Source organism: Octopus bimaculoides, chromosome 30 (assembly GCF_046866305.1).
Source record: "Octopus bimaculoides isolate indiv1 chromosome 30, ASM4686630v1, whole genome shotgun sequence".
NCBI classification, from domain to species: Eukaryota; Metazoa; Mollusca; class Cephalopoda; order Octopoda; family Octopodidae; genus Octopus; species Octopus bimaculoides.
The window spans coordinates 4455184-4476748 of NC_142957.1; the positions used below are offsets into that span (position 1 = coordinate 4455184).

At 45.1% G+C, this 21565-nt stretch overlaps 1 protein-coding gene across 4 annotated transcripts in view; it reads right to left on the bottom strand.

Annotated features, from left to right (window-relative positions):
* Positions 1–2469: 2469 nt before the first annotated feature.
* LOC106867063 (metabotropic glutamate receptor 8) overlaps positions 2470–21565 on the bottom strand; it is a 132143-nt gene continuing 113047 nt past the window's right edge. Inside the window, exons 3-5 of one of the 4 annotated variants that reach the window (XR_016239164.1) lie at positions 15001–15072; positions 4198–4357; positions 2470–3285 (exon numbers count right to left, since the gene is read on the bottom strand). Coding sequence is in view for 2 of the 4 variants with exons in the window: in XM_089346029.1 (XP_089202155.1) it covers positions 15028–15072 (45 nt within the window). In the remaining 2 variants the exon portion in view is untranslated. The remainder of the gene's footprint in view (positions 3286–4197; positions 4358–15000; positions 15073–21565) is intronic. The other 3 variants (XR_016239163.1, XM_089346029.1, XM_089346028.1) reach the window with 3 other exon arrangements.

Here is a 21565-nt window from a genome sequence, read left to right on the forward strand (position 1 = left end):
CTGTCCAATTGGTTCAAGGCCGGCCCTGTCTATACATATATATACATATATATATATTTTGGGACTGTCACATTAAGTTGACTGTATTCAACTACTTTATATATATAAATATACAAATTAATTATCAATTATCAATATAGGGCGTCGTTTAAAAAAGATTTTCGCTGCTCTTTCTAGCAAATTAAAACAATAACATACATATTAAACAAAGTGGTGGCTGAGGTATAAAGGGAGATAACCCTCAAATGTAACTTTGTTACAAAGTTCATAAATTGTGCTAGAAATAAGCCTGAAATCACCAATAGTCTTTTGAAGTCAAAATTTTTGGATTTTAGCTAATAAGTGACATGAAATCATGAAAGGAATTTCGCACCAATAACGAAAATGTTACAAAGTTCGTAAATTGTGCTAGAAATAAGCATGAAATATATATATATTATATATATATACTTATATATATATATATATAATTTACATATGTTTGTGTGTGTGTGTGTGTATTTATATATTATACATTTATATATTATATATATCTTTATATACAGAGAGTGGGAAAGAGAGAAAGAATGATACTAGTCTTAAATGGTTTGAATTCCTACCCAGTTTGAAATTATCATTTTTTCTTTTATTAATGTAAATTGGCAACCCTTTATATTGATCTTCAGCTAAGATAGGTTTAAATATGTCATTTTTTAATTACATTTCTGTTGGTGTCTTGGTGGTCTTGTGGGTAAAGGCATATATAGACACCAATAACTTCCTGGGCAGGGTTCAATATCACCCAGGACCTGCACTAAGGTGTCTTATGAAAATTTTTCACTTTTTTTTTTTAATCTCTAGGGAAAAAAATTAAAATGTTAAATAAGAACCCCTATAATATCTGGCACAGATTTGAAACCTTCACCTCGGTGCCATGTTACTACTTCCAAACACCTCTACCTATGAGACCACCGACGCAGCAACAATATTAACTTGAAAATTAAGATATTTAAAGTTATTTCAATTATTTGTAATTAAGGGAAACCTATGAAATTTGGTAACACACACACACACATAATACAATTTAAGTTAATAAAAAAAAATAATAATTTTAAACTGGGTAGGAAGTGAAACCTAAACCACCATTTAACAGACAAAGTGACTTTTACCGTCAAAAACAATGTTAAAATTTAGATATTTAAATATTTTCTTTATTGGTAAGACTGTTGTTGTTGCTGTTTGTTCCTTCTGAAGCCATGTCTGGTTCATAATGGCTGGTTTCCTGGATTCATTTCTCCTGGATAGGATGTTGGTTCATCGCAGGTGATCTGCTAGATGTACCCCAGTGTCACTGATGACATGCGCTGTTCTCTCAATAATAATAATAACAATAAGGAAATAAAATATTAACAAACAAGATTAATTTTGTTATTTTCTAATCTTTAATTTCTGCAATAATACTTTTTCTAAACCTAACATCGGAGCTTCAAATGCCATCGAAGCCGAAAATGCAACCATAAACGTGACTCCAAGACAACCTAGAAACAGGAACACCTGAAGAAGAGAGAGAATGATGGAAAATAGTAAAATAAGGATTAGAATGAATTAACAATAAAGGATCTTATGATAAAACATGGATGTTATATATCATCATCGTCTTACGTCTTATTTCCATGCTGGCAGGGGTTAGATGATTTGTCAGGAGCTGACAAGGCTGGAGAGCTGCACCAGATTCCAGTTGTCTGTTTTGGTAGATTTCTATGGCTGGATGCCCTTCTTGATGTCAATCACTTTACAGAGTATACTATATATATGTATAGATATATATATATATGTGTGTGTGTTTGTGTGTCTGTGTTTGTCCCCCCCCCCCCCCCGCAACTACTTGACAACTGGTGTTGGTGTTTACATCCTCATGAAAGACACAAAATAAGTACCAGGCTATTCTGGTAAGAAAGCTTAGCAAGAGCCTATGTATACATTTTAATTAAAATATATTTCGTTTTTGCGAGATTAGATTTGTTTCATTAAATTACCAAATTTCTCCTCAAAGGTTAAATCCACATTTTCCTATCCTGCCCCCACCCAGAATATTTTCTTCCATTCCATAATTCGGTATAGTGTACCATGGTGTACATTTAAAGACTGGCTTTTGTTTTTTCAATCAATAAAATCCATGTGCATCTCTCGGTTTCAAAGTTGTCTCTTTTGACGAATCGCTAAGTTACGGGGATGTAAATACACCAGCATCGGTTGTCAAGCAATGTTGGGGGGAAGGGGCAAACACAGACACACAAACATACACACACACACACACACACATATATATATATATATATATATATATAATGTGAGAAAAATTAGTTTAAGTAAAACATTTTGAACTTTTTGGGGGGGTCCAAAAAGTTAGATTTCTAATAAAGATACTTCATATCAAATTAGTAACTTGCTATTACCAGTAATTAAAATATGAAAATATGACAATTAAAAAAGTTTTATGAGTATCATAGGATAAAATTTTATATGAAACCCAACTAACAGTTACAAAAATACCTTTGATGATGTCTTATTAATTTGAGTTGAAGAAAAAGAAAACAAGAAGTATTATATCCTGCAATTATTCACCCAATTCAAGGCAAGATTAAAATCATCAATGTCCCCGTTGCCACTTCATAGCAAAATCTATTCCTGGACTAAAATTACCTTCAGGCAATCATTGCAAATAGAAACAGCATTTTTTATTTTTTCTCCCCCTTTTTTTTCAAAATTCTTTTCTTTCAAACAAACACTTATATGTCAAAATAAACAGGAATGACCATCAATATTATTATTATTACTATTATTTTGTTTCCAAATAAAACACATTTGGTTTAGATTCTTTTTGTTATATTTTTTTTTGTTTGTTACATATTTATTTTATATTTCATATTTGTCACGAAAATCATCCATTTTTGGGGTGTGGTGGGGGATTGCGTGCAGTGTATTGTGGAGTGGCGTTGGACTGTTTTCTGTGTTGTGGGAAGTGGGATGTCAGCTGAAGTGTAATGTGGGTTGTGTACAGTGCATTGTGGAGTGGTGTTGGAGTGTGATGTTGTGGGGGGGGGGGGCTGTTGTAAGACTCTTCATTGATCTCGATAAAATGGTTTGACATCATCTCCGAAAAGGTAAGGTGGGAATTTAAAGATGTCTGGTTGTCCGAAATGAGGTACTGTTTCATTGAAGGATGTTGTACTCCACTGAAAGATAGGAACATCATCCTGCGATGGCTACAAAACTGAGGCTCTTGATAAGACTGGAATTGGTCAACTGGATAAAAGAGAGAGGGAGACAGAGTAATGGATTAGTGAAAGAGAGACAGATATACAGATAGTAATGGAACAGAGAGAGAGACAGACAGACTGACAGAGTAATGGATTGGAGAGAGAGAGAGAGAGAGAGAGAGAGACAGGCAGACAGTAATAGATTAAAGAGAGACAGATAGACAGATTAGAATAATGGATTAGTGAGAGAGAGAGACAAAGAGATAGAGTAATGGATTAGAGAGAGAGAAAGCAAGACAGAGTAATGGATTAATGAGAGAGATAGAGACAGACAGAGTAATAGATTAGAGAGACAGACAGACAGATTAATAGATTAGTTAAAGAGAGACAAACAGAGTGATAGATTTGTGTTTGAGAGAGAGACAGACGGAGTAATGGATTAGAGAGACAAAGAAAGAGACAGACAGACAGAGCAATAAATTAGTGAGAGAGAGAGAGAGAGAGAGAGAGAGGGAGGAAGGGAGAGACAGGCAGACAGAGTAATAGATTAAAGAGAGACAGATAGACAGATTAGAATAATGGATTAGTGAGAGAGACATACAGTAATAGATTACTACTACTACTACTGGATTAGTGAGAGAGACATACACTAATAGATTACTACTACTACTACTACTGGATCAGTGAGAGAGAGACACACTAATAGATTACTATCGTTGCTACTACTACTACTACTGCCACCATTCCCATCACCACCAACAATGCCACTACTACTGGTACTACCTCTCCCACCAATACTACTACCAGTACCACTAGCATCCTCACCACCACCACCACCACGACTATTACTATTACAACGTCAATTCACACAGCCATCTTTCTTCCCCCCCCCCCAAGACTGATCGCCCACCTCACCCCCATCCTCAGTAAAGACAACAGCATAAAAAAAAAACCTTACCTTCATGTCAATACCTCCATGAGCACGGTGTCCTAGAAACTTGAAACGGTAGGTGCCATTCTGTGGGTTCAAATCCGATCGGGCAGAGATTGCGAGCTCGGCATTCTCAGGGGGTTCCCATTCACACATGGATAGCGGATCCTCCTTGTAATTGTTGTACCTGGCAAAGAACAATATATATATATATATATATATATATATTTTGTTTTTGAGCGTGGCTGTTGAAAGTACCACCTGACTGGCCTTTGTGCCGGTGGCACGTAAAAAGCACCCACTACACTCTCTGAGTGGTTGGCGGTAGGAAGGGCATCCAGCTGTAGAAACACTGCCAAATCAGATTGGAGCCTGGTGCAGCCATCTGGTTCGCCAGTCCTCAGTCAAATCATCCAACCCATGCTAACATGGAAAGCGGACGTTAAACTATGATGATGATATATGTATGTGTATCATCATCATCATCATCATCGTCGTTTAACGTCCGCCTTCCATGCTAGCATGGGTTGGACGATTTGACTGAGGACTGGTGAAACCGGATGGCAAAACCAGGCTCCAATCTAATTTGGCAAAGTTTCTACAGCTGGATGCCCTTCCTAACGCCAACCACTCAAAGAGTGTAGTGGGTGCTTTTACATGTCACCCGCACGAAAACGGCCACGCTCAAAATGGTGTCTTTTATGTGCCACCCGCACAAGAGCCAGTCCAGGGGCACTGGCAACGATCTCGCTCGAAAATCCTACAAAGGCCAGTCAGGCGGTATATATATATATATATATATATATATATATATGTGTCTGTACGTATTGTCGTCGTCGTTTAACGTCCGCTTTCCATGCTAGCATGGGTTGGACGATTTGACTGAGGACTGGTGAAACCAGATGGCTACACCAGGTTCCAATCTGATTTGGCAGTGTTTCTACAGCTGGATGCCCTTCCTAAAGCCAACCACTCAGAGAGTGTAGTAGGTGCTTTTACGTGTCACCCGCACAAAGGCCAGTCAGGCGGTACTGGTATAGGCCACGCTCATCTCGCTCAAGAAAACTCATGTGTCACCAGCACAATAGCCAGCCCAGGGGCACCAGCAACGATCCTGCTCGAAAAATCCAAGAACCCCACACAAGAGCCAGTTCAGCGGCACCGGCAACGATCTCGTTCGAACAAGTTTCATGTGTCACCAGCACCAGAGCCAGTCCAGGGGCACTGGCAAAGATCTCGCTCGAAAAACCTCATGTGTCATCCGCACAAGAGCCAGCCCAGGGGCACCGGCAACGATCCCACTCGGAAGATTTCATGTGTCGCCCGCACATGAGCCAATCCAGGGGCAGTGGCAACGATCCTGCTCGAAAGACTTCATGTGTCGTCCGCACATGAGCCAGTCCAGGGGCAGTGGCAACGATCCCGTCTCGCTCAAGGCATTTCATGTGTCACCCGCACAAGAGCCAGCCCAGGGGCAACGGCAACGATCTCGGTCGAAAAACTTCATGTGTCACCCGCACAAGAGCCAGCCCAGGGGCACTGGCAACGATCCCGCCCGAAAGATTCCATGTGTCGCCCGCACACGAGCCAGTCCAGGGGCACCGGCAACGATCCTGCTCGAAAAACCTCATGTGTCACCCGCACAAGAGCCGACCCAGGGGCGTCGCCCGCACATGAGCCAGTCCAGAGGCACTGGCAACGAACCCGCTCAAACATTTCATGTGTCACCCGCACAAGAGCCGGCCCAGGGGCACCGGCAACGATCTCGCTCGAAACATTTCATGTGTCGCCCGCACACGAGCCAGTCCAGGACCACCGGCAACGATCTCGCTCGAAACATTTCATGTGTCGCCCGCACACGAGCCAGTCCAGGACCACCGGCAACAATCTCGCTCGAAAAACTTCATGTGTCGCCCGCACAAGAGCCAGTCCAGGGTCACTGGCAACGACCTTGCTCGAAAAACCTCATGTATCAAACGCACAAGAGCCGGACCAGGGGCGTCGCCCGCACATGAGCCAGTCCAGGAGCACTGGCAACGAACCCGCTCAAACATTTCTTGTGTCACCCGCACAAGAGTCAGTCCAGGGGCACCGGCAACGATCTCGCTCGAAAGATATCATGTGTCGCCCGCACATGAGCCAGTCCAGGGGCACTGGCAACGACCCTGCTCGAAAAAATTTCACGTGTCACCCGCACATGAGTCAGTCCAGGGGCACCAGCAACGATCTTGCTCGAAAAAGCCTCATGTGTCACCCGCACAAGGGCCAGTCCAGGGAAACTGGCAACGATGTTGCTCGAAAGATATCATGTGTCGCCCGCACATGAGCCAGTCCAGGGGCACTGGGAACGATCTCGCTCGAAAGATATCATGTGTCGCCCGCACATGAGCCAGTTCAGGGGCACTGGCAACGATCCCGCTCGAAAGATTCATGTGTCACCCGCACATGAGCCAGTCCAGTGGCACTGGCAACGATCCCGCTCGAAAGATTTCATGTGTTGCCCGCACATGAGCCAGACCAGGGGCACTGCCAGCGATCCAGCTCGAAAAATTTCATGTGTCTCCCGCACATGAGCCGGCCCAGGGGCACCGGCAACGATCTCGCTCAAAAAACCTCATGTGTCACCTACACAAGAGCCGGCCCAGGGGCGTCGCCCGAACATGAGCCAGTCCAGGGGCACTGGCAACGATCCCGCTCGAAAGATTTCATGTGTCGCCCGCACAAGAGTCAGTCCAAGGGAACTGGCAACGAAATCGCTTGAAATATATCAAGTGTCGCCCGCACATGAGCCAGTCCATGGGAACTGGCAACGATCCCGCTCGAAAGATTTCATGTGTCGCCCGCACATGAGCCAGTCCAGGGGCACCGGAAATGACCTCACTCGATAGACCTCATTGTCACCCGCAAGCCGGCCCAGGGGCACCGGCAACGATCTCGCTGTCACCCGCAACCCAGCCCAGGGGCACCGGCAACGATCTCGCTCGAAAGATTTCATGTGTCGCCCGCACATGAGCCACTCCAGGTGCACTGGCATCGATCCTGCTCGAAAGACTTCATGTGTCTGCCGCAGATAAGCCAGTCCAGGGGCACTGGCAACGATCCCGCTCGAAAGATCTCATGTGTCGCCCGCACATGAGCCAGTCCGGGGGCACCGTCAACGACCTCGCTCGAAAAACCTCATTGTCACCCGCAAGTCAGCCCAGGGGAACCGGCAACGATCTCGCTAGAAAGATTTCATGTGTCGCCCGCACAAGAGACAGTCCAGGGGCACCGGCATCGATCCCGCTCGAAAGATTTCACATGTCGCCCGCACATGAGCCAGTCCAGGGGCACTGGCAACGATCCCGCTCGAAAGATATGATGTGTCGCCCGCACATGAGCCAGTCCGGGGGCACTGGTATGATCCCGCTCGGAAGATTTCATGTGTCACCCGCACATGAGCCAGTCCAGGGGCACCTGCAGGGATCTCGCTCGAAAAAAAAAACCTCACATGTCACCAGCACAAGAGCCAGTCCAGGGGCACTGGCAACGATCTCGCACGAAAGATATCATGTGTCGCCCGCACATGAGCCAGTCCAGGGGCACTGGCAACGACCCTGCTCGAAAAAATTTCACGTGTCACCCGCACATGAGTCAGTCCAGGGGCACCAGCAACGATCTTGCTCTAAAAAGCCTCATGTGTCACCCGCACAAGGGCCAGTCCAGGGAAACTGGCAACGATGTCGCTCGAAAGATATCATGTGTCGCCCGCACATGAGCCAGTCCAAGGGCACTGTGAACGATCTCGCTCGAAAGATATCATGTGTCGCCCGCACATGAGCCAGTCCAAGGGCACTGTGAACGATCTCGCTCGAAAGATATCATGTGTCACCCGCACAAGAGCCAGTCCAGGGGCACTGGCAACGATCTCGCACGAAAGATATCATGTGTCGCCCGCACATGAGCCAGTCCAGGGGCACTGGGAACGATCCCGCTCGAAAGATATCATGTGTCGCCCGCACATGAGCCAGTCCAGGGGTCCTGGCACGATCCCGCTCGAAAGAATTCATGTGTTGCCCTCACATGAGCCAGTCCAGGGGCACTGGCAACGATCTCGCTCGAAAGATTTCACGTGTCGCTCGCACATGAGCCAGTCCAGGGATACTGGTACGATCCCGCTCGGAAGATTTCATGTCACCCGCACGTGAGCCAGTCCATGGGCACCGGCAGCGATCTCGCTCGAAAAAAAAAAACCTCACATGTCACCAGGACGAGAGCCAGTCCAGGGGCACTGGCAACGATCTCGCACGAAAGATATCATGTGTCGCCTGCACATAGAGCCAGTGCAGGAGCACTGGGAACGATCCCGCTCGAAAGATATCATGTGTCGCCCGCACATGAGCCAGTCCAGGGGCACTGGCTACGACCCTGCTCAAAAAAATTTCACGTGTCACCCGCACATGAGCCAGTCCAGGGGCACCGGCAACGATCTCGCTCGAAAAAGCCTCAAGTGTCACCCGCACATGAGCCAGTCCAGGGGCACTGGCAACGATCCCGCTCGAAAGAATTCATGTGTCGCCCGCACATGAACCAGTCCAGGGGCACCGGAAACGATCTCGCTCGAAAAAGCCTCAAGTGTCACCCGCACATGAGCCAGTCCAGGGGCACTGGCAACGATCCCGCTCGAAAGATCTCATGTGTCGCCCGCACATGAGCCAGTCCGGGGGCACCGTCAACGACCTCGCCCGCACATGAGCCAGTCCGGGGGCACCGTCAACGACCTCGCTCGAAAAACCTCATTGTCACCCGCAAGTCAGCCCAGGGGAACCGGCAACGATCTCGCTAGAAAGATTTCATGTGTCGCCCGCACAAGAGACAGTCCAGGGGCACCGGCATCAATCCCGCTCGAAAGATTTCACGTGTCGCCCGCACATGAGCCAGTCCAGGGGCACTGGCAACGATCCCGCTCGAAAGATATCATGTGTCGCCCGCACATGAGCCAGTCCGGGGGCACTGGTATGATCCCGCTCGGAAGATTTCATGTGTCACCCGCACATGAGCCAGTCCAGGGGCACCTGCAGCGATCACGCTCGAAAAAAAAAACCTCACATGTCACCAGCACAAGAGCCAGTCGAGGGGCACTGGCAACGATCTCGCACGAAAGATATCATGTGTCGCCCGCACATGAGCCAGTCCAGGGGCACTGGGAACGATCCCGCTCGAAAGATATCATCTGTCGCCCGCACATGAGCCAGTCCAGGGGTCATGGCACGATCCCGCTCGAAAGAATTCATGTGTCGCCCTCACATGAGGCAGTCCAGGGGCACTGGCAACGATCCCGCTCGAAATATTTCACGTGTCGCTCGCACATGAGCCAGTCCAGGGGTACTGGTACGATCCCGCTCGGAAGATTTCATGTCACACGCACATGAGCCAGTCCATGGGCACCGGCAGCGATCTCGCTCGAAAAAAAAACCCTCACATGTCACCAGCACGAGAGCCAGTCCAGGGGAACCGGCAACGATCTCGCTAGAAAGATTTCATGTGTCGCCCGCACAAGAGACAGTCCAGGGGCACCGGCATCAATCCCGCTCGAAAGATATCATGTGTCGCCCGCACATGAGCCAGTGCAGGGGCACTGGGAACGATCCCGCTCGAAAGATATCATGTGTCGCCCGCACATGAGCCAGTCCAGGGGCACTGGCTACGACCCTGCTCAAAAAAATTTCACGTGTCACCCGCACATGAGCCAGTCCAGGGGCACTGGCAACGATCCCGCTCGAAAGAATTCATGTGTCACCCGTACATGAGCCAGTCCAGGGGCACTGGCAACTATCCCGCTCGAAGGATTCATGTGTCACTCGCACAAGAGCCAGTCCATCGGCACTGGCAACGATCTCGCTCGAACGATATCTGTCGTCCGCACGAGAGCCAGCCCAGGGGCACTGGCAACGATCCCGCCCGAAAGATATCATGTGTCACCCGCACATGAGCCAGTCCAGGGGCACTGGCAACCATCGCACTCGAAAAATTCATGAGTCGCCCGCACATGAGCCAGTCCAGGGGCACTGGTAACGATTCCGCTCGAAACATTTCATGTGTCACCCGCACAAGGGCCAGTCCAGGGGCACCGGCAACGATCTCGCTCGAAAAAGCCTCATGTGTCGCCCGCACAAGAGCCAATCCAGGGGCACTGGTAGCGATCCCGCTCGAAAGATTTCATGTGTCGCCCGCACATGAGCCAGTCCAGGGGTACTGGCAACGATCCCGCTCGAAATATTTCATGTGTCGCCCGCACATGAGCCAGTCCGGGGGCACTGGCATACGATCCCGCTCGAAACATTTCATGTGTCACCCGCACAAGAGACAGTCCAGGGGCACTGGCAACGAACTCGCTCGAAAGATATCATGTGTCGCCCGCACATGAGCCAGTCCAGGGGCACCGGCAACGATCTCGCTCGAAAAAGCCTCATGTGTCACCCGCACAAGAGCCAGTCCAGGGGCACTGGCAGGGATCCCGCTCGAAAGATTTCATGTGTCGCCCGCACATGAGCCAGTCTATGGGCACTGGCAACGATCCTCCTCGAGACATTTCATGTGTCACCCGCACAAGCGCCAGTCTAGGGGCACCGGCAACGATGTCGCACGAAAGATATCATGTGTCGTCCGCACATGAGCCAGTCCAGGGGCACTGGCAACGATCCCGCTTGAACGATTTCTAGTGTCACCCGCACATGAGCCAGTCCAGGGGCACCGGCTACGATCTCGCTCGAAAAAGCCTCATGTATCACCCGCACATGAGCCAGTCCGGGGGCACTGGCAAACTATCCCGCTCGAAAGATATCATATGTCGCCCGCACATGAGCCAGTCCAGGTGCACTGGCAACGAACTCGCTCGAAAGATATCATATGTCGCCCGCACATGAGCCAGTCCAGGGGCACTGGCGACGAAGTCGCTCGGAACATTTCATGTGTCACCCGCACATAAGCCAGTCCAGCGGCACCGGCAACGATCCTGCTCGGCCCAGGGTCACCGGCAACGATCTCACTGTCACCCGCAAGCCGGCCGAGGGGCACCGGCAACGATCTCGCTCGAAAAAGCCTCATGTGTCACCCGCACAAGAGCCAGTCCAGGGGCACTGGCAGCGATCCCGCTCGAAAGATTTCATGTGTCTCCCGCAAATGAGCCAGTCTATGGGCACTGGCAACGATCCCGCTCGAGACATTTCACGTGTCACCCGCACAAGGGCCAGTCCAGGGGCACTGGCAACGATGTCGCTCGAAAGAATTCATCTGTCGCCCGCACATGAGACAGTCCAGGGACACTCGCAACGAACCCGCTCAAACCTTTCATGTGTCACCCGTACAAGAGCCAGTCCAGGGGCACTGGCAGCGATCCCGCTCGAAAGATTTAATGTCTCAGCCGCACAAGAGCCTGTCCAGGGGTACTGGCAACGGTCTCGATCGAAAGATAGCACGTGTCGCCCGCACATGAGCCAGTCAATGGGCACTGGCATCGATCCCGCTCGAAAGATTTCATGTGTCTCCCGCACATGAGCCAGTCTATGGGCACTGGCAACGATCCCGCTCGAAAGATTTTAAGTGTCGCCCGCACATGAGCCAGTCCAGGGGCACTGGCATCGATCCCGCACGAAAGCTTTCATGTGTCTCCCGCAAATGAGCCAGTCTATTGGCACTGGCAACGATCCCGCTCGAAACATTTCATGTGTCACCCGCACAAGAGCCAGTCCAGGGGCACTGGCAACGGTCTCGATCGAAAGATAGCACGTGTCGCCCGCACATGAACCAGTCAATGGGCACTGGCAACGATCCCGCTCGAAAGATTTTAAGTGTCGCCCGCACATGAGCCAGTCCAGGGGCACTGGCATCGATCCTGCTCGAAAGATTTCATGTGTCTCCCGCACATGAGCCAGTCTATGGGCACTGGCAACAATCCCGCTCGAAACATTTCATGTGTCACCCGCACAGAGCCAGTCCAGGGGCACTGGCAACGGTCTCGATCGAAAGATTTCATGTGTCTCCCGCACATGAGCCAGTCTATGGGCACTGGCAACAATCCCGCTCGAAACATTTCATGTGTCACCCCCACCAGAGCCAGTCCAGGGGCACTGGCAACGGTCTCGATCGAAAGATATCACGTGTCGCCCGCACATGAGCCAGTCCATGGGCACTGGCAACGATCCCGCTCGAAAGATTTCATGTGACGCCCGCACATGATTCAGTCCGGCTGCACTGGCAAACGATCTCGCTCGAAACATTTTATGTGTCACGCGCACAAGAGCCAGTCCAGGGGCACTGGCAACGAACTCGCTCGAAAGATTTCATGTGTCACCCGCACATAAGCCAGTGCAGGGGCACCGGCTGCGATCTCGCTCGAAAAAAAACCTCACGTGCCACCGGCACAAGAGCCAGTCCAGGGGCACTGGCAACGATCTCGCACGAAAGATATCATGTGTCGCCCGCACATGAACCAGTCCAGGGGCACTGGCAACGATCCCGCTCGAAAGATTTCATGTGTCGCCCGCACATGAGCCAGTCCAGGGGCACTGGCAGCGATCCCTTCGAAAAACCTCATTGTCACCCGCAAGCCGGCCCGGGGGCACCGGCAACGATCTCGCTGTCAACCGCAAGCCGGCCCAGGGGCACCGGCAACGATCCCGCTTGAACGATTTCATGTGTCGCCCGCACATGAGCCAGTCCAGGGGCACCGGCAACGATCTCGCTCGAAAAACCTCATGTGTCACCCGCACAAGAGCCAGTCCATGGGCACCGGCAACGATCTCGCTCGAAAGATATCATGTGTCGCCCGCACATGAGCCAGTCCAGGGGCTCTGGCACGATCCCGCTCGAAAGAATTCATCTGTCGTCCGCACATGAGCCAATCCAGGGTCACCGGCAACGATCTCGCTCGAAAAGCCTCATGTGTCACCCGCACAAGAGCCAGTCCAGGGGCACTGGCAACGATCCCGCTCGACAGATTTCATGTGGCGCCCGCACATGAGCCAGTCCAGGGGCACCGGAAACGACCTCGCTTGAAAGATATCATGTGTCGCCCGTACATGAGCCAGTCCAGGGACTCTGGCACGATCCCGCTCGAAAGAATTCATCTGTTGCCCGCACATGAGCCAGTCCAGATGCATGCACACAGATGCATGCACACGGACACACACACACACACACAGAGAAACACACATAGTCACAGACACAGAACACAGACACACATGCAGACGTACACACAGTCACATATACACAGATGCATGCGCACGGATACTCACACACACACAGAAACACACAGTCACAGACACAGAACACACACACACATGCAGATGTACACACAGTCACATACACACAGATGCATGCACACGGACACACACACACACACAGAAACACACATAGTCACAGACACAGAACACAGACACACATGCAGATGTACACACAGTCACATACACACAGATGCATGCACACGGACACACACACACACACAGAAACACACATAGTCACAGACACAGAACACACACACACACACATGCAGATGTACACACAGTTACATACACACAGATGCATGCACACGGACACACGCACACACACAGAAACACACATAGTCACAGACACAGAACACAAACACATGTATGCACCCTTTATTTGTATCCATTCATTGGATGGCAGCTATTCTGGGACCCTACCTCAAAGGGTTTTTAGTTCAACAAATCTACCTCACTATTCATTTGGCAAACCTCCACATATGCACCCCACTCAACTTTGTTTCCTGATAACTTCCAGAAAAATGGATAATTTTGAATCAAATTTCCTGCAAATATGCTTCAGATGTACTTTCAAGTGTACTTTCTGATTGTATCAGAATTTGAGTTGAAAATATTTTTTGTGATGGTACGGGGACAATTTTTGGAAAATTCACAAGAGTCACTATTTGTCTGATAAGGGAACACCAGATACATGCATCACAACCATATGTGCGTGACATGGTGATCTCATATCAAGATGAAAAGTGCATGACCTTGCAGGTGGGGCCCGGTTAGAATTTTCTTCGGGTTGTGTAGCCCATCCTGCTCAAAAGGTCCCTGAATAAGAGTTGCTTAAGGATGTTCAACAAAACATTGAGGTTTCCAAAGAATTCCTCTCAACACACGGCTATGATGCTCCCCCACTACTTCTGCTCGTGATCAGAGATGCACATATCGTCAGCCACCAAGGGACATGCTCAACTGGTTACAGTCAAACAACTGACAAGCAAATCTGTGGTATTAAGCAGAATATTTGCTGTAACCCATCTTTTTATACCAAAACAAAACAATGTATATGATAGCACTTCCGATCAGTTAAGATGAGAAGCCATGAGAGCCACTGCCTGATACTACATCAGGGCATTTATCATCATCATCACCATTATTATTATTATTATTATTATTATTATTATTATTGTTGTTGTTGTTGTTGTTGTTGTTGTTATTATTGAAGGTGGCAGGCTGGCAGAACCGTTAGCACGCTGGGCAAAATACTTTGCAGGTTTCTATCCGTCTCTACATTCTGAGTTCAAATTCCCGCCGAGGTTGAGTTTGCCTTTCATCCTTTCAGGGTTGATTAAATAATAAGTACCAGTTTCGCACTGAGGTCAATGTGATCAACTTAGCAGCTTGGCAAATGAGATTAATAGAATAAGTACCAGACTTGAAAAATAAAAAATACTGGGCTGCTACTTTTTCAACTAAAAACCCTTTCGAGACAATGCCCCAGAATGGCCACAGTCCAGTGGCTGAAACAAACAAAAGAGTAAAAGAAGAAGCCCTACAAATAGAGGGGGCTTTTACTCACGGTACATTGTAGCTTCCCCAGTAGGTGTCATTCTTCAACTTCCTGGTCATACCTTGGAACATGATGTAACCCCTGTGAATGAATAATGAATAATAAATAAAGAATAAAGAATAATGAATAAAGAATAATGACTAAAGAATAATGAATAAAGAATGATAAAGAATAATGAATAAAGAATAATGAATAAAGAATAAAGAATAATTTATCCCAGCTACATTTGTCTTTTATATGCTCAAAGAGAACGTTGATAATTTTCTGAAATAGCGTCCAGATTAAGTTATGTTTTCATGCATTTGCTTAACTGATATAGTTCTTGTAAGGTTGTGAACATTAGTGAAAAAGCATATTTTTTCTCAAAGCCAAATATGCAGTAAAACTCCATATTGTGCACACCATCCTCCACTGATTAACTCCATTTCGACCACACACAGAAAGTATTTAGTTGCACACATGCACAATACACATAAATTTGTGTTTAATGCATTAAGGTGATGGCTGTAGTTGCTACATTTTAACAGTATTTTTTTTTAATTAAGTAATGGTTTCAATTCATTTATTAATGTAATCTCCCATACCTACTATAAGGATGCATCATAGATGTTTCAAAACGAACTGTCATGTTTATCCTTAGTATAATGACAGTGTACTGATGTTTCTTATCATAGAATTCGTCCCAATGTATTTCCATTCTTTCTGCTATACTCTAGGCAGTCTCCCCCATATACATTGTGGTTGAGTACCTACATTTCACCTTCTATACATTTCAATTGGTAAACTATGACCATTAGTTGTAACACTTACGGCAATTGCTCCAGCACCAATAACAGGTCAGCGTTTGGAAGTGCTTTGTTTGGTTAAAATTTGTTGTAGTTAAGTACCATCCACATGTTGTTGTAGCTGTATTATTATTATTATTATTATTATTATAAGAAGAAGAAGAAGAAGAAGGAGAAGGAGAAGGAGAAGAAGAAGAAGAAGAAGAAGAAGAAGAATTACAGTACAAGATCAAAACCTCCTCAGCAGAAATCACCAAAAATACATAATGAAAATAAAATACAAGTAACTGCAGAATATGTGGTAACGGGGAAGAAACAATATATCGTATTGCCTCTGGCCTCCCAGTCCTGGCTAAGAAGGAATATATCCACAGACATAACAAAGTTGGGACCTATATACACTGGGAGCTATGCCAACACTATGGAATGACAACAGAAAAAAAGATGGTACAGGCACACCTGGGGGTTTACATGTAATGGGATAATAAAAAAAAAGAAGAAAAGTATACACATAGGCACAGGAGTGGATGTGTGGTAAGTAGTTTGCTTACCGACCACATGGTTCCGGGTTCAGTCCCATTGCATGGCATCTTGGGCAAGTGTCTTCTACTATAACCTCGGGCCGACCAAAGCCTTGTGAGTAGATTTGGTAGACGGAAACTGAATGAAGCCCGTCGTATATATGTATATGTATGTGTGTGTGTGTGTGTATATGTATATATGTATATATGTGTGTGTCTGTGTGTATATGTTTATGTGTTTGTGTTTGTCCCTCTAACATCACTTGACAACCGATGCTGGTGTGTTTACGTCCCCGTAACTTAGCGGTTCAGCAAAATAGACTGATAGAATAAGTATTAGGCTTACAAAGAATAAGTCCCCGGGTAGCAGCTCGGCCATCATTGAATAAATGCTGAGCCATAGTCACCAATCGGTGATTTATGTGGATAATAAGTTCATCTGTCTTCTTGTGGAATTCATATCCAACTGCAAATCTAACAGCAGGCTCCCTGCACACCTTCTTCGGTTCCCTCTTCCAAGAAAACAATCATGTAACCACTTCAAACTATTCATCACCTTCCAAATGAATCTCTGAAAGAACAGCTATGTCTCAGGTATATTGGTTTAGTTTGCGAGAAACAAGTATAGAACGTCTTTCAGTTCTAAATTCACTTTTGTCGTCTAGCATTCTGGCATAAAAATTTCATAATCCATTTGATTTTATATTTTCTGAGCACAAGACAGACATCTGTCAATCGCACTAAACTGATCAGATAGATAAGCACAGGCAATTTGACTTCACCTTGTCTAGAATCTCTCTAGTCTCCCCCGATTTCAGCTGCTTAGACACCCATGCAGCAACCAAAACTCATCGCTGTCTCGAACGATAAGGAGATCTACGTGTATATCACTAACTACAGGCTGCCAACCAGTCAGATCAGCATATTTCGCCACCTTCCCATCATCGCACTACTTTAGAATGGAATAAAAGTGTGTAAAGATAGCAGCACTGTCGATGAAAATTAGTCAGCAACGCCTGTGCAAAATAATGGGTCCAATAAGACTTGAACCATAAAGGAGAAAGCGAATTCGAAGTGTACAGATCCAATCCATCACTGGAACTGTAAAAATCTTTCCAGAAGTTTATCATTTAAATATATATGAGCATATAGGCGCAGGAGTGGCTGTGTGCAACCACATGGTTCTGGGTTCAGTCCCACTGCATGGCACCTTGGGCAAGTGTCTTCTACTATAGCCTCGGGCCGACCAAAGCCTTGTGAGTGGATTTGGTAGACAGAAACTGAAAGAATACTGTCGTATATATGTATATATATATATATAGATAGATATAATTAATTATAATTATAATTATATTTATAAATATATACGAGCTTTATAAATATATACGAGCTTTTAAATAAGTTCTCCACCAATAATGGTGCTTTCATACCGATGGGCTTGGTAAAAATTATTAATCGTTAATTAATTTATTAATTAATAAATTGATAATCCTTTACCCTTTTAATTTATAATAATTATATATATATATATATATATATATATATATATGTGTGTGTGTTTGTGTGTCTGCTTGTCCCCCCAACATCGCTTGACAACCGATGGTGGTGTGTTTATGTTCCCCGTAACTTAGCGGTTCGGCAAAAGAGACCGATAGAATAAGTACTAGGCTTCCAAAGAATAAGTCCTGGGGTCGATTTGCTCGACTAAAGGCGGTGCTCCAGCATGGCCACAGTCAAATGACAAACAAATAAAAAAGTAAAGAGTACGTCTAGATATGCAACTATATGCACAGGAAGACATACATAAAGCAAAACATACAAATCTGCATATATACATACATACGAACAAAAATACCCTGTTCCTGATGTTGAAATTCCTATGAAGGAGCCTTGGATCTAGGTTAGAAACCGGTTCTTTCTCTATTGGCAAGACATCTTGAAATAGAACTGCATAATGACATATATGTGTACATTGCCATACTCAGAGCCCCGATCTATCAGTCAGTGAGACATCCAAGTACTATATTTCTACTATTGAATATTATTAGAGCAGAACAAAAAAAAATTTTTTTTATATTTTATCAAACTGTAAACATCATTTTTATAAAACCAATAGCGTTTCTTAATTCTTTAATTTTATTTATAGTATTTATGTTTCACTTTGTTTAGGGATAAACATTTATTGTATTTCATTTAAAATTAAAAGTAATTTTTTTCCTTTTTCGAATTTTAAGATTTTTCTATAAAGTTCTTTAGAGTTTTAATATAAACTACTAAAGTGTTTAAAACGATAATTCTACAGAAATATTTCTTTATTTCACAAATTATAACCTGGGGTATTGTTTCAAATACTGTATTTATATGTAATCCATAAAAAATATATTAAATATATAGTCTTTTCAAATTTAATATGTTTAAGTCATATAACGTCATACTATAACTTATAAAATTCGAAATATTACAACATTAAAATTACTTTTATCCTCTCTAATAAATCAGTTGCTGAAGACTTTCTAGCCGTGGCTCTCTCATATGCATTCATTATTTAATATGTTTAGTTCACGCAGCTACTTAGAGACATCATCATTGGTTTGTAATAAAGTTTATAATAATTCCAGATAGTGTGGAATAATTCTCAGATAAATAATATCGGAGATAGAGAGAAAATATATTTAGTGCACTCCATATTAATATGTTGATGTAGGATAAAGATATGGTGAGAGAAAAATATCTTGTCACCAAATTGTTTGATATTTAAACAGTTCTTGTTTGTTGTTGGCACTCCGTCGCTTACGACGTTGAGGGTTCCAGTTGATCCAATCAACGGAACAGCCTGCTTGTGAAATTAACGTGCAAGTGACTGAGCACTCCACAGACACGTGTACCCTTAATGTAGTTCTCGGGGATATTCAGCTTGACACAGTGTGACAAGGCTGACCCTTTGAATTACAGGCACAACAGAAATAGGAAGAAAGAGTGAGAGAAAGTTGTGGTGGAAGAGTACAGCAGGGTTCGCCACCATCCCCTGCCGGAGCCACGTGGAGTTTTAGGTGTTTTCGCTCAATAAACACTCACAACGCCCGGTCTGAGAATCGAAACCGCGATCCTATGACCGCAAGTTCACTTGGTCATTGCGCCTCCACAGTTCTTGTTTACTTCAAGATATGTATATATATATATATATATATATATATATATATACAAATTAAATTTCCAGAACAATTGCATTTATATTCGAATTTTAATATTAAAATAAAAATAAGTTTTAAAATTTCGTTGATTCAAAGTAGGAAAAAATTAGTTAAGACTTTGTAATGTCGGACACAATAACTTGTGGTATTTTTTCTCTCTATGATCTGAGTTCATATTCGGGTGAGGCCGACATTGCTTCTTTATCTTTCAGGGGGTTGGTAAATAGAATAACAATCTAAGGGGGTGATCATATGGAATCTTTTACTCTTTTACTTGTTTCAGTCATTTGACTGCGGCCATGCTGGAGCACTGCCTTTTAGTCGAGCAAATCGACCCCAGGACTTATTCTTTGGAACCCTAGTACTTATTCTATCGGTCTCTTTTGCCGAACCGCTAAGTTACGGGGACGTAAACACACCAGCATCGGTTGTCAAGCGATATTGTGGGGACAAACACAGACACACAAACATACATATACATATATACGACAGGCTTCTTTCAGTTTCCGTCTACCAAATCCACTCACAAGGCTTTGGTCGGCCCGAGGCTATAGTAGAAGACACTTGCTCAAGGTGCCATGCAGGAGGACTGAACCCAGAACCATGTGGTTGGTAAACGAGCTACTTACCACATAGCCACTCCTGCGCCTATATTCAGACATTGGACCAGGTGCCGGCGCTTTAGAAATGCACCTCTCCAAGAAAATGACGCCTAATTTAAAAAAAAAAAAAAATTATGAAAATGGGAAATATATACAAAATAAATGAAGTATGCAAAAAATTAGGGAGATTAATCTATTTTTAAATATTTTATACTAAAAAAAAAAACAGAAAACGGATACTCGCGAATATAGACAAACATATCAGACGATACGAGGGGCAGTAACTTATTTTTTAGTATAAAATATTTTAAAATAGATGAATCTGCCTAATTTCTTGCATACTTCATTTATTTTGGACATATTTCCCATTTTCCTAACATTCTTTTTACAATTAAACGTCATTTTCTTGGAGAGGTTCGTTTCTAAAGAAGAGCCAAGATGCCTCGCAACATTTAATCTGTTTTTCTTTGGTGTTCTGAGTTCAAATCCTGCTGTGGCCTACCCGTGTAGTAAACTTAATCTAACCCTTATTCTAACACTACCACTTGGCCCTTGGGGGTCCCTTTAGTAGAGGATTTCTCTGTTGTATGTATTCGTGTTAGGTATTCTTATTTCTTTATTGCCCATAAGGGGCTAAACATAGAGGGGACAAACAAAGGGATTAAATCGATTACATCGACCCAGTGTGTAACTGGTACTTAATTTATCGACCCCGAAAGGATGAAAGACAAAGTTCACCTCGGCGGAATTTGAACTCGGAACGTACGGGCAGACGAAATACCAATTTCTTTATTGCCCACAGGGGGCTAAACATAGAATGGTACAAAACAACTGATTGGGATCAGTAATGCGAATGGTTTACATAAAATATGACTTTAAAAATTTTATAAAATATAAAAAATCGAATGATATTAACAGTACGTTAGACAACACAACTGAAGCGATGATCAGGCCACGCTCCGACCCCACAAGCCCCAATCTATCGCTGGCACTTTTTTTTTTCCTTTTTTTTTTTCCTGACTATTCACACGGTTCCTTGCACGCACAACACTCGTGGAACATGCTTCCATCTCTTTTGGAACGTATACTCCGACAGACATCTCCTCTCCAGCCACACTTTCCTTTTCAAATAAAAAGTAAAACAATGAACGTAAATTGTGGCCAGAGATAAAGTTGCCTGTCTTAATTCCTTTTATCCTCGTCTTCCATATTACCTCTTTCGCTATTGCTACAACCGTGAGAAAACAATTCTTACCTTCGTTTGTTAAAACTCCCGGTGGGTCAATTTTTATAATTGACTCAGTCGACAGCTGTACTCTTCCTTCGCCGGTGTTCAACATAAGCCCACATTTCTGATATCTCCGGACACTGAACAATAGCGTGAGGGACGGTTTCCCTGTCTCCCCCGCATCTTGGACAGGTCGGCGACTGACGCTTACCGTGTCTTGCAAGCTTATCCCAAACGGGCAAGGCAC